Source organism: Plodia interpunctella, chromosome 13 (genome assembly GCF_027563975.2).
Source record: "Plodia interpunctella isolate USDA-ARS_2022_Savannah chromosome 13, ilPloInte3.2, whole genome shotgun sequence".
NCBI lineage: Eukaryota > Metazoa > Arthropoda > Insecta > Lepidoptera > Pyralidae > Plodia > Plodia interpunctella.
The window spans coordinates 3,884,355-3,909,730 of record NC_071306.1 but is presented as its reverse complement, the minus strand read 5'-3'; the positions used below and the strand labels follow the sequence as shown (position 1 = coordinate 3,909,730).

The 25,376-nt window shown below is 32.4% G+C and overlaps 3 protein-coding genes across 3 annotated transcripts in view; 2 read left to right on the top strand and 1 right to left on the bottom strand.

Moving 5' to 3' along the window:
• The window catches only part of LOC128674888 (uncharacterized), a 33,242-nt gene extending 8,874 nt beyond the window's left edge, over positions 1-24,368 (bottom strand). The window contains exons 1-13 of the mRNA XM_053753871.1: positions 24,355-24,368; positions 24,085-24,260; positions 23,810-23,890; positions 23,311-23,436; positions 22,880-23,009; positions 20,883-21,054; positions 20,208-20,392; positions 19,884-20,034; positions 19,603-19,737; positions 18,587-18,707; positions 18,255-18,328; positions 16,361-16,462; positions 2,226-2,457 (exon numbers count right to left, since the gene is read on the bottom strand). Coding sequence (XP_053609846.1) covers positions 2,226-2,457; positions 16,361-16,462; positions 18,255-18,328; positions 18,587-18,707; positions 19,603-19,737; positions 19,884-20,034; positions 20,208-20,392; positions 20,883-21,054; positions 22,880-23,009; positions 23,311-23,436; positions 23,810-23,890; positions 24,085-24,260; positions 24,355-24,368 — 1,699 coding nt within the window. The remainder of the gene's footprint in view (positions 1-2,225; positions 2,458-16,360; positions 16,463-18,254; positions 18,329-18,586; positions 18,708-19,602; positions 19,738-19,883; positions 20,035-20,207; positions 20,393-20,882; positions 21,055-22,879; positions 23,010-23,310; positions 23,437-23,809; positions 23,891-24,084; positions 24,261-24,354) is intronic.
• Positions 2,529-4,078, top strand: LOC128674602 (dynein regulatory complex subunit 2-like). Its single transcript, XM_053753280.1, has one exon. It carries the CDS (start codon positions 2,619-2,621, stop codon positions 4,035-4,037), a length of 1,419 nt encoding a protein of 472 aa, XP_053609255.1. The 5' UTR covers positions 2,529-2,618; the 3' UTR covers positions 4,038-4,078.
• On the top strand, positions 7,133-16,019 carry LOC128674604 (cuticle protein 10.9-like). The gene is made up of 3 exons (XM_053753290.1): positions 7,133-7,285; positions 12,590-12,700; positions 15,100-16,019. Exons 2-3 carry the CDS (start codon positions 12,590-12,592, stop codon positions 15,313-15,315), a joined length of 327 nt encoding a protein of 108 aa, XP_053609265.1. The 5' UTR covers positions 7,133-7,285; the 3' UTR covers positions 15,316-16,019.
• Positions 24,369-25,376: the final 1,008 nt, after the last annotated feature.

The following is a 25,376-nucleotide window of genomic DNA, read 5'->3' as shown; positions in this document are numbered from 1 at the left end:
TTTTTGATGACTGCCCAAAATAAAGAGTGTTATGTGTGGAGGGTTTGTTGTTTGTGAGTTTCTTTATTCCTCTATAATTCTTAAATGCTTATCAGATAACGAATAATGTTTTGCGTAAGGATTCCTTAGCATTAAAAATCAACGGTGGATTTTATATGTACTTATTCCATAAATTGTAAACTCAAAATTTGTAACTTTGGTGTTCATATAATACCACAGATATAAGAACAATGTAATGTTCTTTTATCTGTGTACACTTCTTATCTAATATTTAACTGATCTTTGAGGATATTGTTAATAAATATTGAAATACGGGCTTGATGTCCGTCACGTATAAATTATGATTTACTAGGTATATGTACATAAATAAAATAGAAACGATTATCTAATTATCAGAACACTAAAACACAATATATATAGTAGCCATCTTATGTAGCTTCTGAGAATTCAAATTATTGTCTATTACACTAAATCATTTCACGAAATAATGAATTGGAATAGGAAAATATATGTGGAAAATTCTTTCGCAACTAAGTATCTGTTGTCTTTCCTCATCTAAAGGACCGACAATTACTACCATTGATAATTTTCCAACCATTTCACTGTAAGTAGGTACAATTATCTCGTTAGCAGGTGTCATGATTGCGTATTAAATGACACATTTAAAAATGTATAAAAATATGCGGTAAATATCAAAGCTATTATAAAAAATGCTGTTATAATTATTGTATTGTATGATGAAGAGTTATAGAAAAAATACTTGTGAAGGAAGCAATTACTAGTTATTAGAAACTACCTCTAGCCCGCGGCTGGAATTTTTCATAGGGACAGTCCATTATCTCGGGTGAAAGATAGTCTGTATAGTTAATAAGTTACTACATGTATGTACTATTTCAAGGAAGTTGGTTGAGTAAACAAATCGCTAAGCGAATAACAAAATTAATTAATTTTCACTTTTATTCATATAACTGTTTAGGGAAGCGGTGGTGGTGTAATGGTTAAGATGCCCGCCTGTGAATCGTAAGATCCCAAGTTCGAAGCCTATAAAATGTAGAGTATTTTTCATCTACCACCACTTGCTTCCGGTGGAGTAAAACGTTGTGAGAAAACACTGGTTGATTATTATTAACTTGTGTATGAAATGGACAAGGCAACGGCAAACCACTCCATTAATAGTGCCAAGAAAGTTGTTGTGTGTGTTTCATACCACGTAATGACCCTCAGCCATATGGAATATGAATGATTATGAAGAAGACTGAGATGGAGTATCATCAATTTTAAATGTTTAAATCTTTTTATAACAAACTAGCCTATTCTATTTGTCTATAAAACGTGTTTATAGCCTTAGCTATAATAATAAAGTAGCTTGTTGCGATGATTATTGTCTGAAGAAACACAAACAGTAAGCAATTAGTACCAACTTAAATGCATAGATAAAATCCTAAAGTCATTACCGATAACAACCGCGATCATCCTGTCATACTGAAAACAGGGGTTACATTAATCAGAAAGTTAACGGTTAATCCTCGAAAGTTCATGGTTTAGCTTGTTTTATTATTACCCGTGTGTATTATCATGTTTAGTATGAATAAGTCACCACTGAAAGAAAACATCGCGGAAAAAGGCGTTTCTCTACTAATACCAAAATAAATAGTTGTTTAACTACTATGTGACTGCAATAAGTTGCCATCCTACCACCCATTGTTACGCCCCTACTACCAGTCATTTTTAAATGATAGTAAGTAAAACGCGGATCACTTTATTTTTTCCATTTTGTTAATCTATGGTAAAAAGTATACTACAAAATGAACGAACCGAGATTGGATTTGGCTGTATTATGTGCTATTAACTATTTAATTCTACGTATTTATTAATTTTAAATTAGAGTTTTTTTGCTTTTGTTGTTGTAGACAAGATGCCTAGGTAATATTATTAAACTTGTAAAATTATGTGTTTGAAGTTAAACAATTAGTTTTAATATTAAGATTTAGGTATTATTTACTTTGTTGATATGGAGATATTATCTAGTCAGAAAGTCATACGATTATGAGTTTTCCGACTTATAATTATCATATTTTTACATCATTATAAATCTATCTATTTTATTTATTTAATTTAACATAATTACGTTCATAAATATTTAATTGCAAAAAGCATTAATGATAAAACTTAATAATTACCTAAGCATAAAGCCATTATCATAAAATCTTTATAAAAATTCTTACCTTCTATCTTTTTAGAAATTAAATGTAGGGGCGCATTATTAGGCAATCCCAGATATCTTTTCGGGTCCTTAGCCGCTCTCACGTATAGGAAGGTGGACCTCAACCATTGCACACACTGCGCCACATCCCTCACCGTCCCGAGCGCAACTTCGCTGTTCAGATTTTCTGGCAGTCGCTTGTGAAGGTAGCTCTGAAGAGGCTCACTGCCACACACCAGCGCGTCATAACGAGGCTGAATAAAATTTAAACTGGTCAAAAATAATAACAATTTAGAATAAAATCTTAATTCAAAATGACAGACGAAATTTGTCAAAAATATTGAAATCACTGTTTGACAATATTTACTTATTTTGCGTGTATTTATTTTTTACCCAATAATATATTAAACACAACATGGCTTTAACAAAGGAAGAGAAAAAGGCAAAGAAAGAACAGAAACGGCTAGAAAAACTAAAAGCCGAGGAAGAACTTCGCAAAAAGTTGAAACGAGAAGCTCTAGAACGAGAAATAGCTGCACAAGCACTAAAGCGAGATGAAGTCGACAAAACTTGGCGTGAGATGATGCTAAAGATTAAAGAACCAGTCTTCAAACAGGATATAGAGGTTATGTGGCATACGTTTGAAAGAGCTTATGATAAACAAGACCATTTAATAAACTACACTATCAAGCTCATGAACATAGCAGATGATCAGTTTCAACGCACTGTTGCTAGTTTTTGCGATACAATTGATACCATGATCAACAAATTTTTAGCAGATTTGGAAGCATTGTCTAAAGACAATGATATCAGGACTGCTGCATTGTTAAAGATGGGGGAAGACGATTTTACACAAATAATGACTGATCACAATACTGCAGAAACTCATTTACAATTACTTATATTTCATGGACATTCAACAGCTGATACTTTAGCCTGGACAACTCGGGGTGAAAATTTAGTAAAAGAAGATGAAGAGCGTACCAAATATTTAGATGAAAGGGAAAATTTGCGTTCATTTTTAGAAGATAATTACAATGCAATGTGGGATGAATATAAGGCTGTGCTCAAAGCATACGTTCTTGATACTGCCGACAACCAAAAACAGGTGCGTAAATTACGTCGCAAAGAAAATTTAATGGCAGACATTATCGCTTCACAAGGCAAGAAAATAGCAAATAGCGATGGGTTACTTAAACGCCTACGAACCGAACTGGCTGCTTACGAGTCTGGTACAAAACAAGCTGTATTCAGAGACAGACGCAACAGGCATCGAGCAGCCTGCTTCCGGTTGAAACAAGCCTTGATCAACGGAGTTACGACTGATGTCAATCAATTAGCAGTGTTGGTAAAAGAATCTGACACTGCCGTTGAATGGTTAGAACAAGCTGCCAAAAAGGGTGAGAAAATCTTACGCATGGGAGCCCTTTGTCGAAAATTTGAAACTTTACGCGAAAAGGTCTTACCATATGGCTCTCACAGGCCACATTCCCCAACTAGTGAAAAAGATGATATTCGCAGGCAAATATCGCTCGCCAGATTAGGCGAAGATTCTTTGGTCACGAATGCTATCGCCACCACAAGCGGCTTATCACGTATGTGGCAACGTGTAGCTAATGCGGAGCTGGGTAAAAGAGCGTTATTTAGAGAAAAAATGCTTTTGGAACACGAAAACGCCATGATAATGCGCAAGCTTCGCGAGATGAAAGATAGTTCGATTACTCCAGACCCTGGATTACAGTGCATTTGTAGCAAAGCTCCTACGAATAAAACGATTAACCGTCCTAATGCCGTAGACGGTCCTTTGTCATTGTTAAAGTATAAAAAACGTTGATGATTATACGATTATTCAATAAAATTAATTGGTTGAAACTACATTGCTTTCGTGCGCAAACATCACGACGTTCAATAACCATATTTGCTTATTTATGTACCTACCGTGACATAACTTGTATTTCGTAGAATTTCTGTACTACTAAGTGAGTTTTGGATTTGTCTCCGAATCATAGCTGCACGGGCGTCGCGTGTCGCAATGACACAAAACGAGACCCGTGCGAAGCGCAAACGATGCTACTTTGACCTTACCCAGTTTTATATCATAGCACAAGTTACTGACTGATGGCTAATATAAGTATTCTTTTTAGAATATTTGATAATTCGCACCCAAAATAGGTGATATACGTAGGCAAATATTGTATAAGTAGTAGTTGTAGTTGATAAATCAAGTTATACACATTAATATATTAGAGAAGCCTAAGATGGGCGATGTCAGAAACATTGAATTCGAAGTATAATGTTCTAAATCTTACCCTACAAATATTTCCCTTTTCCTTCTGTATACAATACTTTAGAAATCTGCTGTAAAATCATAATTCACGACGTTTTCATTTAAGAAAATAATAGTCTTTAAACAAGACGCTTTTCTTGTAACTTGCTCCACACGTCATTAACAGACGCAAATCTATAATATCATTGTGCCTATTAAATTAAACTTACAGGACAGGCAAAACGTATTCATAACAACAATACGAAAATAATAGTACTTTATTTGATGTGTTGCAGCAACGCCCTTGCTCTTCAGAGCTCTTTCTATTAGGTTACACATACATCCATTTAAACAAAAAAGTCTGTGTACCTATTTCTCTCTTAGGCTTCAGAGTTTCAATTAATTTTTCCAGTTCATTAACGCTAACAGTAATAAGAATACGCATTGTTTTTCTATTTCAGTGTATTTATTTTTAAAATTAGTCAAATCAGTTTTTAATTAACGATTTTCTAGCATAATAGCAAGAAACTTGTTACACGTGCTCAATATATCGTCGGGTAGGTTAAAATACACGTGCAATGGAATACACCCTCATTGACCTCGTTGTATTTTATCCCACTTTGAAATTACTCCAATCTGTTATCTAAATCCCCACTTTAGGGTTTAGTTGGCATTTTTACCATTTTTCATAGTAAAGTTCAAGTAAGATATTGTTAGTTATACCTACTAGTATTATATACTTAATAGTACGTCCAACTAAGTATTCACCCATCATCGTTATTCATATAGGAATACCTGGCAACAATAATATAATAAAGCGAAAAGCATTATAGCATATTTGTATATATTTGTTCATTTGACCGCGTTAATCGCTAGAACTTCTGATTTGTTAAATTAAATTCGTGTATATTCGTTAAAGGGCGAAGCCGCGAGATATAGCTAGCTTATGTATCCTTGAAGATATGAAATTGCGCCAGGATATCTACAGGGCTCACACAATGAAATTACCATTGATTGAAATTATTGGCTGTCGTACGTTGTATTCGGCTTGGATTGGGTCATTATTGCATTCCGTGAGATGAGAATTAAGTACTTTCGTGAAATAAGTATGTATTTTTAAATCGAGAAATATTCTAATACTAGGTATGATATAGGATGTACCTATCGATATTTAGACAAAATATTGTAATTTTCAACCTTGAAAAGTATTAATGCTCACATCCATTAATTGCATTAATTTTAGATAATTATTTTTAATTAAATTAAGAAACATGTTAAACTTATTGAGTTTATAGTAATTTTATCATCTATCTTACATCTGCTAAGTAGATGCCCGGATGTGCCATGTTTTTAAATTACCTAAATAGTTACAAAGTTCTCCGATGGATGCTATTAATAATTATATAGTTACCTATGTAGGTAGGTAACTATATAATATTTTAGATTCATCGGTTATATTTTAGAGGTTAAAACTAAACTTAAAACGATTTTCTAGCATAACATTTTCTAGCGTAAAAATGAACTTTTTGAAGGTCTTCTTCTATAAGCATTTCAGTAAAATGGTATTAGTCAATCAACCGGTATTAAAAATAAAATATCTTCCTATGTAAATTAGGTAAAAATAATTTTCATAATATTAATAAAACCTAAGGTTTTAAAATTATATTAACTGAATCTATTGTCTAAAATAAAAGCCTGAGGCATAAGCACGTGCAAGACAGACAATAGTGACAATTACATGACTTATTTTGGGACACTGCGTTATGTCCAAACAAACATTCAGCAACGGCACAACAAAAATTGACCTTTAGGAAAAGATCCTAAACCACGAGATAGTTGTAATCGGTGTTATTAAGACACAACTATGTGAGTCACTTCCTCATCATGAGCGGAGGTTGACAGATTGGCACACCGCTTTCACTGATATGCTGGATAGCTACAAGGAAGAAGGGCCGCCCTACTTTGCATAATGAACTTTATTGTATGTGACTGGTACATCTGTGGAACTGGACTAATCTGGCCGTATTAGTGTTGTAAGATAGTATGACACGCGAAATGTAAATCTGTGGAGTGCTAATCCATGAGATTGTAACTACGCCGACGAGTATGAGATGGTATTTTCTTTTATTTAAATAGTTTTTTTTTTATATTAACTCATTGCCGCAATGATAGATTTTTTTCTTTATCAGGTATGAATAAATCATACTATTTTATCATAAAGATTGATTCGCATAGAATATGACGATACTATATTTCAAAAAATCTATAGGAAACTATTAAGCTTAATAGCGTTTAAAATATCTATGTAATAGTTTTATTAGCATATTTTTATAAAAATACGCTATCCACGCATGAGCCCAATAATGAATTAAACAAAGGTTCATGGTCACTTAATTCTTAATTGGTTGATAACCGAGAAGGTAAACATAAAGCCGTTATGTTATGAAATAATTACCTACACTATTCAGAAAATCTGCCGAACATATTGCGAAAAGCATTTAGCGACGTCTAATCACGCGATAGAATTCGCTTCATTGATGGCTTTTGTGTGAAGTGCAGAAGAGCATAATATGGCGCAGTCACGGCTATTGACGTGTGATATCGAAGGCTAGATCTGCATGTGTGGAGGGACATCTCGATAGGGCAGGCAGGTTGCGGCATCTTCGTTGCTCTGGGAGCCGTGGGGTGCGTATATAAAGTATGGACGAGGTCGGGGCGCGCCACCAGTCGACTCTACACGCTAAACGACTATTGTCACCAGTACCGATTGTTACACGTGTGTACAGTGTCGTGCAAATTGTGTTTCGTAAACTAAGGTGAGTTTTGGGAAGCTGGATTGTGAGGTGGTGCAATGTGAGATGGCTTAGTGCTCGATTAAATTAAGATTAAATTGAGTTACCTATTCAAGATAATGAATTATATTTAGGTATTTTTTTAATAAATATTTCTTTAATACATACATAATTTGATCGAAAACAGTAACTTCATATATAAGTAGTAAAATATAGTATTCTTTAAGTAATAAAAGTTCGTCAACTATTACTACACTTACCGTGTGTAACAAAATATTAACCTACATTTACATAAGCCGGCATTAAGTGATGTCATAATTTATGCATCATCCACATTTAAATAATGGCTAATTATTTCTAAATACTAAGGTGAGACACCCAGAAATGCCTGGAAACATGAACTCTCAAGAGGAGCGCTCATAGCAACCGAAAATTACTGAAGTTCAAGCTTATCTTTTCACGAAATCAATATGTAGTAATTTTTGTGCCATTTAGGCAGGTGTGTATCACTTTCATGGATTATTGAGATAATAATATTGAGAGTTTACTATCTCAAATATGATAAATAGAAAAAAATGTGCTTTTAAACGTGTTACTACCTGAATTAAATCCTACAACACCGTACAAAGTCATTACGGTTTTGGATGGATGGATGAAACGTACCCTTATTGTGCTTGATCTATTTTCTGTTTCCCAGTCGTATTATATTGCCTATAAAATTGCCGATGAATGTTATCAAGACGCAGATGTGAAACCGATTGTTTACTACGGATTAAGAGAAAAACGTGTGAAACCAGATCTGTATTACAATATTGATTAATTACATACAATTATCGTAGGAAATGAGTTATTAGCTAATCTTATTACGATGTAAGTTTACCTACATTCTACCTAGTATATAGCATTAGCAAACATAAAGTAAGTTATTGCGAATATTTAGTGGAAAGTAAAAACAGTTAAGTGTCAAATTATTAATATAAAGTAATAAATCAGAAATCGGATTTAAAGAAAATAAGGCTTTTATTCAAGAATGTTATGAAAGCTAGAATAAAATATTATTTATCATCACAAAATTAATTTCTATCTCTCATGAAAATTCTGAGATTACTGATAGCATTACAACCATGGATAAAAGAAACATAATACAACATTTCATTAAATTAGAACTATATATACGTCCTTAGACAAAACTACAAGTGTTTTAAAAATGTAGAAATAAAATGCCTGTTTAGGAATTTGTTGAAAATTGAACACTAAATAGATCTCAAAATGTTCATGCAATATGCACAAATACACTTAACAAAGGGGGTCATATTCTGAACAACGTGTATCTCCGTGTAACATTTAATGAACTTTTACAATGATCCAGACGATCTTGAGACAAGACAAAAAAAAGAAGCCAGTTTTGAATGGAAATTACTAACGTTTTTACATTTTTTAATATTCATTATTATATTATCAAGTCATTGACATTAATATCCTCTTTTTTAAGAGTGTGTGTATATTGCTAACATTGGTGCCATATTTTATTCAAGTCGCATAAAGGCATCTGTTGTGACTTAACGACTACCTATCGCCATCTAGTGTCAAGTAGTCGCAAACAAACTCAACATCAACCAGGTCCAGCAGGTAAGATAGTCCCACTTTATCCGCTGAACTACCACCACCAGAGCTTGTAAATAATACATAAACCTACAAAAATATCAAAAGATAAGTTCGCGTTAGATTAATTAGACTTCACAGGCACTTTTTCACGTCAAATTTTATATTCAATAGTAATTTTTCAAAAAGATACAAATTACTGTCATTTTGTAAAAACCACTGCTGAGAAGAAATGCAGTGTAATGTGCATCTATGACCGTAAACCCACTAACATACTTGTTATTGCGAAATATATAATCATCTTAATTCTAAGGGAATTAAATGTCAAAGGTTTCAAATTTTAATTAGATGTTAATAAAAAAGTTGACAGTTGTAATGTGTAGTTACAGTTCTTAGGTGCAAACGTAATTGTTTATCATTCTGTCTAGACTATATTTTTTGTATACATACTAATGAAATGCATGTGCGCTTTGACCTATGCCTAGTAAGGAACGTGGGATCAACCGATAGGACAAATGTGAAAAGAGAAATAATATTTTGTTAAAAATAATGGCATTAAAAATAGAAAAAAAAAACACAAATTTACCATTTAAAAACCAATTAAAAGACTTTTTCTGTTTTGGAAACATTTTGACATTGGCACACATTGAAAACACTTTAAATATTCTAGTTAAAACATTTTAATGTCCTTCTATGAATTTTCTAAATAAATCTTAAAATAAGAAATAACGAAGACGTTATTTCTACTACTTATGTACTAGATAACTACTTATGTACTAGAGTACATAAGTAGTTATCTATTTACTTACATACGTACTTACAAAAGCAATGCTAATGTGTTAGATTCAATAAGTGAGAAAAGTATTAATTTGAAATTCATACAACATACCTGAATTTTTAACTTGAAACGTGAAGCCATACCGAATGCCATTACGAAAATCAAAATGGAGAAACAATGTGCAAACGTTTCACGTCGTCGTGGGAACATTACTTATCTCTTTTATACTCTAGGGTTAGTATAATGTCAATGTAATCTTAATCAAATCTTATCATCTATTTAAACAATATTACTGCGATTACTAGTGCAATCCCAAAGATTTGCGCTGCTATAATATAATGTCGCCAAAAAACAATTGTACCTACTCGTATATTCTGTCTACCAAGTATTCATTTTTATGTAAGTATACCGATTCAACTAATTGTTTCAGATAGGTAATAAAAAATCAACACTAAGTAATAAGTATAGGAATTAATGAAGTAATAAGTAGCTGAATTTTTCTTTCGCCTGCGGCTTCACCTGTGTGAATTTACCTCGGGAACAGACAAATTTTCTAAGATAAATAGTACACTATATTTTTCTCTGTCTACTCACTTACTATATGTGTGCAAACTTTATAGAAAATTGGTTTAATAAATAAAGTGTTGGTAGATAAACTTATCTAATTCTGCAAAACTCATGGATGATAAAAACGAGTAATAAATTTTGAAAATAATATTGAAACGCCCGTGTCTATTCGCGATAGTAAGGCTTAAACGGCGAGTAATAATTATTCCTAGAATGTGGACAGAATGAGCACTTGTTTTCGTACATACGATTTTGGGGCCGAGACAGCACCGAAATTGGATTTTTTATATTGTCCGTATTACGGTGTACGTCATTTAGTCCCCACAAGAGACTATGCTATCACCTACGACGAAATATCGTGTTGAGTATTAAATTGTGATTTTTAAATATTTATTTGATATATGTTTGTGCAGATACCAACTCTATACAATTTTCAGAAATCTTTGGTACAGTCAACCTCATGTCTTGATGACATGTTATGGTCTTTATACTGCGGTAACTTGATATCAGTCGAGTGTACCTGTATATTTTTTACATTGTATAGAAGTATTTGCGACTATGACTAGCTTCATTGTCCACTCCGGTTTTATGAGAGTAACAGTAATTGGATAGCATATTGTTTGTTAAAGACAGGCAGACTAAGGGCGAAGCTGCTAAGGTTACCGAGGTCAAGCAAGGGTTCTTGTCTTATTACTGGCCTGTGTGAAAGACATTTTTGAAATAAAATAAAACTATAGTGTAAATTCAAGTCAGTATAACTTATTGCTGAATGTAACACATTGTTTTTGTATTTTATATTATATATTTGACAGTTTATGTTCAAGATAGAAATTGATAGTAAATTTCAAGGGGAAAGTATTATTTCTTCTTGGAAACCCTTGACATTGGAAAAGAAAGGCAGATAAATAGTGTGTGAATAGAAAAATAAATTATTTGATACACACACATATTTTGTAGTGAAAATACTAAAAAAAATTAGACATTTTTGAACATTTACATTGTTGGAATAAACAAAAGCCATCCATTACGAAGCCATGAAAATAATCTAACATTGAACTGCCGTTATCTTAATTGAAACATATGTGTACTTTCAACAGATCGGCGTAAAACAGCCAATTTACTCTAAGAGAGTATTGCGAAAAATTGTCACATTGCGATTTTGTGTAACTTTTCATCCGCAAAAAGTATAGGATAATGCGCAATCACACGTCTCAAGTCAGACAAGACAAAGCAACTTTACCAAGGAACGATCACGCAAGGCCGGCAAATCTCAATTATTGGCATACCACCGTTGTTTTATGCAGATAACGGTTATCCACATTTTTAAAAATTATAAGCTGTGAGATTAGTGATAAACTGCTGTCCGTGACACTGAAATGTTGAGTTAGCACGCGATGTCTAATAGAAAATTGTTAAACATGAGGTAACAATCTAGGAACAATAACTAAATAACAAAAGTCTTTTTTTTTCATTTTTTTTATATAGATACACAGATAGATATTTCGTACGTAGAAATAAAAACACCACATGTTTTAAATGCAAATAAATAATAATAAATAAATAGACAATAATAAAGTCCGAAAACAAAACCGTTGATTGCATGAGAAGACTAGTATATAAATAATAATTTAGCTTATTATTTAATAAGTTCAAGTGTGTAAAGAACAAACATACTATAATGAAGAGGGCAGATTACAATAGCAAAAAAGGGATTGCGTCAATTGATCTCGAGTACGATATTTAGCCAATTAAAGGTGTATAGCTTTATACGATCCACTGATATCAAGACCTGTTTACATTAGCTGCGATTGCTCTAATTACTTAGTCCTTGTTGTCTACGGTTCAATGCATTCATTTTTCAATTCAATGGTGATGCAGATGCGCATTTTTACCATAGATTATCTTTTAATCGCTCATTGTTTTAATCGGAAGGAATCAGGTTATATTTACATAGTAGGTATTTACCTATGAAGCCCCTGGAAGTAGGATAAGTTATGACCGTATAATCCCGTCAACGTACATCGTAAATGTGAATTAAAATGATTACGTTATTATCTTGACGAAGGAATGCGTTTATTTTATTTAATTTGACGCATATATGTGTATTTATTGTGTCCATCCATGGATCTATATTTCAATACCATTTTGTAGTATTTAGTGTATGAAGATAGTTTATAAGCCAAATATATAACAAGAAATCCGTCATGTTTTTAGACACAAGAAAAAATTGGAATAAAATATTTTTTGTTTATCGCACCAATTTGCTATCTCTTCTTGGTCTTTTGGCTGATTGATGTAGAATGCCTTATGGCGTTAGGTCCACTACATGTACATATTTTTAGCAATAAAATTTTAGAATAAAAATTAATTATTGTCACCAGATGTCGTCTACAAAATGGCTGGTATGTGCGCTTGTGGTAGTTTGCATCAGTATACGACAGTCTGCTGGAGCGCCTGCGCCTCAAGAAGAAGAAGCGTCACCACCAATGCCAGTAAGTGTACCTACTTTTCAGAAACGTCCCTTGGGTAAACCCGGTGTTTTCATTTTTGCTTTGAATAGTTTTTGAGTTGTAGATTACAGAAATAAGCATAGATAAAAATCGATCATAAGGTACCTAAATTCGTGGAATTTTACATATATTCTAATGTCCATATTTAATAACAAATTAATAATTAATAACAAATTAATAATTAGTTAGGTAGGTAGAACCAAAGTCACATCTGTTATCTGGTCCTGTTTAACCTTTAATAATTCTAAGATACTGTACTATTATAGAATTTGTATTACTTGATGTAGACTTCACTTTCATGGCTTATAAATATCAACCAAGATCACGTACCTGTTCTTCTATTCTTCTATATTTTTTATATAAATATCATATTAGAAATAAATAACACCGCGTGATTTGAATGCAAATACTTAATCACTTTTAATTGTAATTGCATATTCATTGACCATATATGACGGAATATTTTCCTGACAAATTTAATAGGCAGGTGGTGTATTAGATATCTAAAAGTTGTCTACCTTAACACTATAACCTGGGAGACTGCGACGCAAGGATGCGCCTCTATACGGCAATAATTTAACAAAACGTGCATACCTTTGACCTACAACGAAGGAGCTCAGAATAATGGCAGAATTACGCCATATGCTGTTAATATAAAGTAACATCAAATGTAACTATGACCACATCCATTACGACTAAAGAGCCTGAAAACGATTTTCTGTTTATGGTAATGCGTAGGTGTATACGTAACGTATTAAACGTAATGTATTCATTTCAACAGTATGCATTTTTTAGCATTCATGAAAGAAAGAAATAATTTATGCTATGTATAATTTTTTGAAATTTTAAAAGTACCGTTGATGTCTTTTGTATGGGGAAATCTATACTATAACTAGCTGCGCCTTGGGGCTCCGCTTCCGTGAGAATTTCAGGAAATACATATTAAAGAAACGCATAATATTCCTGAAGAGTTGTAGAGTGTATGTTTGCAGTTAGTATGTTTGTCCAACTTAACTCGCTTAATGCAGTTACTGATACGATTTGACATGTTTTGTTGTGATCATCATAATTTAATTCGCGCCACTTTCTACGGTATTGGGGTATTGTTTAGGTCTATTCCATTTAAATTCCTCAGGAAGGCAATTAGCGGCCTGACTCGGCTTCGTCCGGGTAAAATCATAATTAAAATGTAGCCTATATTACTCCTGAATGCTTCGTCTATTTTTGTGCCAAATTTCATCAAAATCATTTCAGATTTTTTTGAGTTTATTCATTATAAACAAAAATACAAATCTTTTATCTTTATAATATTAGTATGGATATAAATGCTAGCAGTTTGTAGCTTAGAGAAATATTATATAATTTAAAATTTGCATGAAAAATGCCTGTAAAGATCTTACGTGCGAACAAATGTCAGTCTAAAATGCAATCGTTGTGCCCATCTGGTTGATTTCTTGGTCACCATTAGAACTATATGCTATGCTAATAATGTGAGCACGGGCAGTCCAACTAATTGTATACAATTACGCTTATCCGGGGTCGCCTTACCTAGTGCGTCAGGATTAATTGCAACACTATTATTTAGTAAATCTGTAGAAAATAACTTATACTACACGATAAATAGTTTGTAAAAAAATGAATATATACCTATAAAAAATTACATTAATAGGGTAGTTGCCATTTAGTCAAGACAGATACCTTTTTTATGTGTAAAAAACAAAAAACTAAATAGGGCTTGTATGGGCACAAGTGACGTTAAAAATTTTGGAGTCAAAAAGAATTTTAATTATACTTGGAACAAAAAATACTAATAGTTACCATAAATAAAATTGATCTATTAAAGTGAGTTTGACAATCGAGTTTCATTATGTGAATGTATTTATAAGTATGAGTATTTGTAAGACTATTATTAGCTACAAAACTGATAACGAGATTCTTTACAACTTCTGTGCTAGGAACCATGTATCATACATTTATTGTAATTTTGAAACTGGTAAAACAGCATGGCACAATGCAGTTAACTTATAATGACAAAATATGATTTATTATCTAACTATTATAATATATACATGACTAGATAACCATAAGCCTGAAATATTATAAAAATGTTATTACAAAAACAAGTTCAACATAAAAATTAAGTTTTTACATTTTGAAAAGTTACTTTTGAAGTTCAAGGTTATAATCAAAACCGTTTAAGATAAACTTAAAACTAAACTATCACAAAATATACCTCTTAATCTTTATTTAGGATCAAACAAAGCCACCTTGGCTAATTTTCTCACAACGTTTTATTAGGGCATTTTATAGTTTTTTAAGATAAAATCTAATGAGAATCATTATACACACAAGTATTAAGTTTTTTGTTTTTTTTTTTTCAGTACGAATACAAATACGACGTGGAAGATCAAGAAAAGGCTCTGTATTTCGGGGCCAATGAGGCAGGGGACGCTCAAGGCAAAGTCATTGGTGGATACAAGGTTTTGCTTCCAGATGGCCGCCTGATGACAGTGGAGTACACAGTCGAGGGCGAAAGTGGATTCGTGCCCAAAATAAGTTTCGAAGAAAACGCGAATCCATTCGGCAAATCAAAGTAGAGCTCTATAACAAGACTGCATTTCGACAGACGAATTCATAGTTCAAATTTTGTACAAATTGTGAAACAGTTTTAAATACAGATTGCTGATTTTATGCTCACTGCTTGCTTAAATAAGTATTAATGCTGCGTAACGTTATCAGTCATACCAGTTAACTTCATAATCATATGAATAATTCAGAGGTAATATATAAGGAGGAAGTTTCTTCTATTTTATATTAAGTCTATTTGAAGTGTCTATAATTTGATTCCTAGAGGAGTTACTTAATTCTTATTAATTTTAGACCTCTCTTTGTTATATTATAATATTTTAACAGATACAATAAACCCATCGGAAATTTTCACTGAAATATTTTCGTCATAAAAATAACTTACTTATTTGTAAGTATAGGTATTATAATATATAACTTTGATTTTTTTATTATATCCTCTTTCTATATTAATAAGAAAGAGGATCATAATATACACAGCAATAAAATCAGCATTTTGTTATAAAACGGTATGATCTCTGTCAAATACTAAAATTGGTTGTACAATAACAGTAAACTCAAATGTTACCAATACTGTGATTCAATTAGGAAGAATAAGTGAAGGCCATGTATAAAAATATTTTAGTAAATATATTATCTTATTGTATAATGTGATGTATTAACAGCGGGGTAATAAATATCCTGGCTTGTAATAAATTTTGTATATGATAAACAATATTTTCTTTTATTATAAACCCTAGTTTGTGGACAATTGCTTTAAAAATTAAAAAAAAATATGGTTCCTATTAGAAATATAGGTTCAAGAATTATCTGACGCAAAAGGTGATGGCATTTGTCGAAAAAGGAAACTGAATTTACTAAATTATACGTAGAGCGGTGACGCAGCTACAAAAAATGTTTTATGCTTTCCAAATATCATATCAATTTAAAAATTAATTAATTAATTTTAGTTGAAAAATAAAATAAAAACATGTAAGTTTCACCAATCATCAAATCTAACTACAAGACATATGTAATGCATTCAGGTGGTACAAATTATTTAGACATCAAACTTACCTTATCAGCCGCTCGCGTCATGATGACAGCCGTGGCTTCTGTGTCAAATTGGGGTCTGCCAGCGCGGCCCACCATCTGGAGTACTGTGCTGATGCTGTACTCCTAAAATTATATAGAAGAAGAAATAGGAAACGAATGAAGGCAGAAGGCAAAAACCTAAGAAGTGGTGGCTTGATGTCGGCAAGGGAGATGCTGCTGTGCAAATGTGTGCCAATGGTCACATAATAAAGGTAACTACGCGTGTGAAGTGGTGACGAAAAAGTAGTAAAGTGGACTTCGGGCTTGAGCGGGCGATGAGAGAGATGAGAGAGAGAGAGGCTAGATGACATTTTTATCGAGTGTGACAACTAATCTTTGGTTAATAATAAATATAATTCTAGCTTATATGATGGGTGCGATTGACACAAACATAGATATTTAAATAAATATCCAGAACCCAAAACTGCTGTGCAGCTAAATAGCTACAAGTATAGTGATGAGCTGGGAATTGAACCCAAGACTTTCAGGGGACATTCTCCACAAAACAACATAGTGTAGTGTAGGTGTAGCTTAATTTCAATAATAGCCAATTAGTATATGCATGCATGTTAAACTTAAAATTCTTCACTTAGTTTTCCGTAGTCAAGCAAAAACAGCAATTTTCGTGTTAGAGACACGAAGTCGATTATTTCATTTATAAAATATATATACGAGTATGTACATAATTTGTATTGTGCGTTTTACACGATAATAATAGAAATAATTGTTAAAATGATGAGTTGTTTTTATTCAAACCTATTTGTAACAATTATAAAGTAATCATTATACACATACAACATTTTTTGTGGACATTATGAACGGATCATTAATCGTCATTAAATATTTATTTTAAATGGAAGGGTAAAAATCAAAATAATTTATCATCCACTGAAGGTACATAGACGATATAGTCAGAAAAATTGAAACATTTAAAATGGAAAAAAAGTTATACACATTTTAGACAAAAATTTTAAAAGAGGGGTCTATAAACCAAGGTAATGAATAGCTAATAGCGAATAATAAAAAATATAATAAAAAAAACTTGCTAACGTACTAGGGTGCATAGATAAAATAGATAGATGACAGATAAAATAGTAATAAATATTACATAAAACTCTGAAAGCACTCATCTTTAGATATGAATTCTTACCGCAGACCAATATAGACGTATCAGCATTTTTTAGGGTGGATCTTCTCTATAAATAAGCCTGTTAGTGCATATGGTATTTAATCAAATTTAAGTTTCCAGAAGCATTTAACAATGCCAAAGGACTTTAGACACTGGAATTGACATTTCAAGCATGTTAGCCTCGTTAGTTATCTAACGTGATAGGTCGTTCAATGTGTCTAAATACTTAAGAGTAGGTACTTTGTCTCCAAACGGTTTGCTTGAAATTGTTTACTTATGTTCAATGTACAGGTATCTACTCGTCTAAATTACAATATTTTTTTGATACATTAACGGATACAAAACTCTTGATAGGAATATCAGCTAAGCAATTAAACCTCTAATGTAATTTTCTTTATGACAGACATAAATTAAAAACAAAAAAAAAAAAAACGAAAATAAAAATTGGGTCAACGTTCCCCTAAACCTATAATGAGAACACTTATTTTTCTCCCGATTATCCCTTCGTATGGGGTATGATATGATAGTCTTAAAACTATTATGAATATCTATATACCCATTTCTCGATTTACAGATCCGTTTGAGACAAAATTACTTTAAAACTTAATTTTGTCCGGATCAACAAATGTCCCTTGACACATGACTGCGTTATCATGTGTCAATAACATACCTTCGGAACCACTTGACCAGTCATTTGTATTATATCAACATAATAAACAAAGTTAATAATAATAATAAATTATATACCTGATAAGCACCATTGACATACTGCTGCGTATTTTTTATTATAACCAAATGAGCTGGAAGATTAACACCCATAGCTGAAAAGAATAATTTTAAGTAAATTGTAACTTTCACGTTTCATTATTATTTGCTTATTACAGTTATTAAACACATCGTAACACGACCCGAAACGTGCGAAGTATAGAGGGTACGTGCGCATTTAACACCTGCAATTAAGAATAATTATTTAAAACATCTTATATTTGATACGAAAAAATAACTTGGACTTCAAAGTGCTTCTGATATATCTAATGTTCTTTTCTATAAAATACATGGAAAATATGTTTAATACGCACCCAAAGTTGTAGTGGTGATAAGAATTGGAAGATCTCTGTTTCTAAACGCTGTTTCTATATTGAGTCTCTCTTCAAACAAAAGCCCTGCGTGATGACAGCCAACGCCCGCTAGTACTAAAGCCTAAATTGAAAAACTTAATTAAATATTAGCTATTTTTTTTATAGGATAAGACGGTAAAAGATACGAGTGAACAAGTCGTAGATAATAATTTAAATTTGTCAATGTTAATGTTAATGACAACAAATTTTGAGAAACTATAGAATAGATAGACAGATTATAAACACGTATTCTGAATCTCGTAATTATGTCAATTATGGAAATAACTTATTTTTATCTGGAATAACGACGAGCAATAAACTAATATCAAAATCAAAATCAAATCATTTATTCAGAAATTAGGCCTTCACAGGCACTTTTCACGTCATATTCTAAATTAAATGATGTTTACCAAAGCTATAAACTACTAGCATTTCGGAACGACCAAGGCTGAGAAGAAACTTATTCAAACAGTATTGGTCCCTATTATGCCAGAAGGGCTTACCATTTTTTCAATATAAATTTATGTATAATTTTTTATCAGTGTAAGTGTAACATATAATAGTGTGTAATAGTGATTCATAATATTGAATACCAAGCTAGACCTATCTGGCTTCTTACGTCTAGGACTGAAACAGGTTTTGTTTAATATAGGAAGTCAGAGGTAATGAGGACAAATAGCACAGATCTAGATAGCCATAAAGTGAGGTTTTGTGGCTTATGGAATACTGATTCTACGATATATTAGTACGTGGTAAAAGACGCACTAACTACCTAAAATACCAGGAATAAAGTCGAAGTATGTGATTTTTCATTCACTTACTCCATACCTTAGTTTATCACTGAGTATGCTACAGAGCCTCTTTAGTAAACTTCTATCACTTTTGTGAGCAAGAGATATATTATATACTATAATCTGTTTTGCAAAACAAATTGCCATATTATGAATTAAAATATCAAATTGTGCAAGTTAATTTACCTGTAATTTCTTGTTCTTAATTGTTGCAGCTAGTGCCGTCAGCTTCGCGCGTTGCTCTGGGTTGAAGCTAATGGTGATCTCACGAGATAGCGCTTCTGCTGTTAGTGTCACGCTCTTTCTTGTATTGCAGAATATCTGGTAAATTACTATAGTCAACACCACATCAAGCTTACCAAGATCATACCAAATTCGCCGCTATTACTGCGGCATAAAGGTTCACGTAATGAGTAGAATAGTGAATGAAGCAGTGGAAATAAAAGGCATAGAATAAATAAACTTACGAGAGTAGGTTTCCCGTCGTGATATTTTTGTATAATTGGCCAAAGTTTGTAGTTGAGGATAATGTCGAACTTGAATATGCTGACGCCATCTGGACAAGGGTATCCTTCGACCACCTTTTTCAGTTTGACTGGACGACATTCGTCACCAAACCTGATGGCATGGCAAGATATATAATATAGATATGTGATCCACATATGATATTAATACATTTAGACCCTTATTTAAGTAGTAGGTATTATTAGTATTAGTGGTAGTATTTTGTTAAATGCGCCTTTGTGAGAAAAAATACACACAGACACGATAAATATAGCAGCATTTCATACTTATAATAAACGGCCGGTTTGACGCTATTCCCGAGCCAGGCAGCCACGTCTTCAGGATTACTGACGGTGGCTGACACAGCCACGAATCTGATCCTCGGCGGGGGATCAGGTATTGGCGGGGCTTGTTGGTTGCTTTGGTACTGCCTTTGGAGTTGTTCAATTCGGTACTCGGATTGGGTCGACGACTGGTGAAGTGGATTAAATACAATTAGATAATTATTTTTTTAATATGGTGTGTGGTTGGTCAGACTGGGTTGAACAGTGTGTTTTATAAAAGGTACAAATAGTTGCCTGGGTAAAAATGTACTGTATAAAATTTAACTTTATTACTAAAATTAATAAATTACCTAATTTGACTCCAAGAAACGTGTGTGACTTCACCTCTTCTCACTGTGATACAAGTCCCATATTTTTTTATAACTGAGTAACGACTAACCAAAACCACAGGCAATTTAAAGATTTATAGATCTGTTTTGACTGTTTGATGAACGAAATATTACTTAAGCCAAAAGAGTTATTGCCAGGATAGAAAATGCCAAGTAAAACCTAGCCTGGCCTAACAATTCCACCAAAAATCAGTAGTTATACGGCCAACCAGTAAACAGTGAAATTTTTTCCACTCTATTTCTTATTTGGAACAAACTTATCAATTACATTTTTAATTGCAGGACCAACCTCAATTGTTTTCATTCTGCTGACCACCGTCTCAAGGACCGGACCCCTAGTGTCATCGTTCAGGATATGAACCTCGTCTATCAAGAACAACTTGATCAGCTCCACCAAGCCGCGGTGGTCGCGCCAGCGACGCGTCAACATGTCCCATTTCTCTGGGGTCGTTATTATCACTCTGTTTGAACATATATTAATAATTCATTAATAATTTATGACTTATGCAGTTGATTAAAATTATTGTGTTAGGTAATATCTAACACATTAATTTTGTTAGGTATTACCTAACACAATAATTTTAATCAACTGCATAAGTCATAAAAAATTATTAAAGGAAATTTACAGGAACTTAAATAATCACAAAAAGTTTGTTGCGCACTTGCCTCAGTGGCAAAGAAAATCCCAAGTTCCTATCCCTTTTCACGCTCTATCTACTCAACTAATCTTCCTGAAATAGCATACATTTACATTAGAGTACAGAAAAGGACAAAATAGGGTACTTATCCATGTGGAATTCAAGCGGAAGGAGCCACGTTTAACAGCTAATATTAGGTACGAAAATCTGAACGAAATATTCTAAATAAAGACAACAATGTGAACGCGTGTTCGTATATCGATACAATTTTCAATGTTTTTGTAGAAAATAAATATTTTCAGTGGAAATCTCAACATTTTTTAAGTGCTTGTTCCACGTCTGACTTTAGTATACAATGACTGTGTTTGAATTTTAGACCAGAGAAATGGGATAAACCTACTTCATAATATAAGAAACACCGTAACATGATTAAATATAGCCTGCCGCAATAACTTCCTTAGTCTTTGACAATAAGTAGGAATAGACCGATATTTCAATTTGTCAGTTATGATAAATCATCTATTAGCATAATTCTAAGTGTTTATTTAACAATGTTGATTGATTAAGATAAAGATAAATTGTAAGTATGGTTTACTCGACCAATGGACGAGATTTTTATGGTCCAGCCACTTTAAGACCATTGTGAAAAGTTTCGTCAAAAATATATATTATTTTGATAATAAGAAACTAAACTAACTGGGCGATATAGGCTTGGCTTACGACTGTGCTTCCCTCGGAAGATCAAATTTACTGGTGAATATATAAAATTTGGGAAACTAATTATTATTTGCTCGTCTGAATTTAAATAAATAGTTAAATAAATAACTAGTATTTCCCTTCTGAGTGTACCATTCTTACGATCTATGTGATGTACCTATACTTATTGCATAATGTACGTCATATGATTTCAATCGAAGTACTTTCGACAAAGCAAAACTAGTTTAGCTAGAAAATACTCATTAATCTAACTATAGTAATTACTTCTTCCGTGCAATTGTCTCCCGCCTACGTGAAAACCCTTGTCTCCAACAACGCAACGCACAGACATACGCGTAAATTAAGTATTTATATACTGTTAAAATATGATTTCGAGGGCTAAAGAAAAATTTTTCCGCCTTTTATAAAGTTTTATTTATAGGTTTATATACACACTAGCTAGCGGGATAAAAAATGAAAAAATCCCATATGTTGTTTCACGTTATATTCTGTCCGTGTACCAAATTTCATAAAAATCCGTCCATTCGATTTTGCGTGAAAGAGTAACAGAGCACACACACATAAATCCTCACAAACTTACGCATTTTTAATATTAGTAGGATAGGATATAAAATAAAAAAAAGTAGTGTAAAATAAAAAATATACAATGCAAAAATACAAAAGCTTCCAAAAAAGTACACCCGCTACACACATCGTATTTTCGTAACATTACCCATAATGAAAACATGAAGATTAATTTATTAATAAATATTTACATTTGACACGTAGGGTTTTTGGATCTCCGAATAGCCGAAACCTTTCTCATGAATGTATATAGCTATAACTCATATACCCAAATATTTTTTCAAATAGAACTGATATTTCCAGAGATTACCTCGTTAAAATAAACATCTTTATGATTAATAGAATAGATGTTTAGCTAAGTACTTACCTGTATGGCTTCAAATTGTTAATGTCGACGTCTGTATCTCCCGTGACCTCAATGCACATAATTCCAAGTTTCGTAAACTTGGGATACCATTCCGTTAATCTTTCTGTGCAGAGAGCTTTTACAGGGGCCACTAAAATTATGCAAAATATTATACGTTCATGTTTTTATTTTAATTATTCGAATAAATAAAAGCTTACGAATTTGCCCAGCAGTGGAACATAGCAGGCTAGAAGTCGAATAAATCAACTTGTAAACCATACATTATACCTTTGTATTTCGGTACCTATATAGGTATACATCTATAAATAATATGTACTCAGTTACACACTTACCTAGATAGGTACCTAATATAGTTCGTATTTTTTCAAGGAAAACCTGAGTGTTAAAGCTGAGTAAAGAGTTAGTCTATAAAGTTTCCTAAAAATACTTACTATAAATGATTTTGAAATCTCTATCGTATTTTTTCTCTTCTATCTCCATCAGCAATTGTACAATAGCCATTTCAAAAGCTACAGTCTTGCCCGAGCCGGTAGGTGCGCATACTACCATTGATTTGTCTGAAAAGCAGACACATAATTTAGTTCTCTATACATTGACACATGATTTCCTGATTACTAATCTATATAAATAAATCTGAAAATTGTCAAGTTAAACGAGAATTCGCGGCTACGCCCTACTTTTTACGGGATGAAAATTGATGAGATCAATTACTGATCAAACTACATAGAAGAAACGCATAATTTTGAGAAGATTGATCGAGAAATAAAGGAGTGAAGTGGTACTTAACTAACTCACTTTTGCATTTATAATACTTATTAAGTAATTGCTATTATATTATTATATATATATATTTATAAATTACATTGATCCTACAGAACGACCTATGTATGTTTGTATTTTAGACTACACTACATGAGAATATAGACTCACCTGAATATAAAGCATCTTCTATAATCCTTGATTGCACTAAATTAAAGAATGGGTATGTAAAAATTTCTCTGTATTTAGGATCTGAAAGAAGATAGATTTTTTTATAACCAGGTACCTACCTATTTAGTGGAAGCAATATGATAATGATCATTTTTTGAAATCAGATGAGTAGTAGGTAAGCCTAATTGAAATTTGAACCTATTGTGAAATATAGTATAAAAAGCATATGATTTATAGCAATTAGGTAAAAGTAGGTAAGTGTTTGCTTTGTTTACCAATCTCTTCGATACTTCGAAAATCTCCATGTTGCCCTGTATGTTTTAACGGTCGTCGAACCAAAGGTTGAATTGAATACTCTTGTGTTCTTTGTAAATTATTATCAAAAATTGAAGTTAGCGACATAGGTTGGGAATCAGGTATTTCATCGCTAAGAATATCTGTAAAGCTGGCACTGTAATCAAAATTATAAAAGATAACATTTTAATTTTAAAAGCTGAAACTATCATTACTGTATCCTGTTTTACTCATATTTTCTTTTTACTAACAGATTGGTTTCCATGTTCCATATAATGTACAGTAGGATACTACTGAAACAAGAATTTCATCGGCATTTATTTAATTTGCCGCCAAAGTTTTGAAAATAAATCACAGACTAGACATATTTTCTATTATTATTCAGTTGGCAATATTGTCACCTATGGCTGGATACTCGAATAGGGCACGCAAAGTTCAGCGCAGATGGCGCTACTGGTACAACTAGGGTAAGACAATGGAGGCAAAAATTTTCAAATTATTCAAGATTAAGACTAAAATATCTTCTTCGCAATCGTGGTACGAGTTTAAAAAAAAAGAAGGATTTAGTGGTTTATTGAATAGGCTTAAGAACACAAAGTGTTAAATACAAGACCTGTTTGCTAAATTATTCAAGTCTATTGTAAAACACAATACCTTTATTACAATTATTGAAAACTATTGATATCACATTGCACTGTTTGTGGGATTGGGATATGTATATTATTTTCGACCACCACTTCTTCAACATAATCAATTAACCACTTCCACCCAAAAACTATTCAAATACAAAATATAAACACAAAAAAACCGTCTATTGGGTTAACTTCATTACGACGACACATATTTGATTTTTAGCTTCACGTTTAGCAGCTCTTTGTCACTCATTAGTACACTTGAAGACTTCAGTTTTAGACCATGAGAAAACAGAAGGGAGGTTAACTGGTCCTGAAAATATTAAACCATTTTAGGGTTTTCATTATTTGGACAACTATGGTAATAAACTAATAAACTTGATTTTGACTGAAAGCCTTACCTGTATGAAGTCCATATTTTCATAAGTCGTCAGGTGTGAAGTGTTCCGAGCATATTTTTGACCATTTATTGGCTCGAAAATTTTGCAACGTGTGGCGGTTTCTCATAGTTTTCTATCTTTTAGAAGATTTTTATCTTTTGGAAAACGATGTTTCCCAATATTTCGCACCCGAATATTATACAACAGTGTTGCACCCGAATATGCAAAACTGTTGTATATTGTCACAAACGAATGCTTATA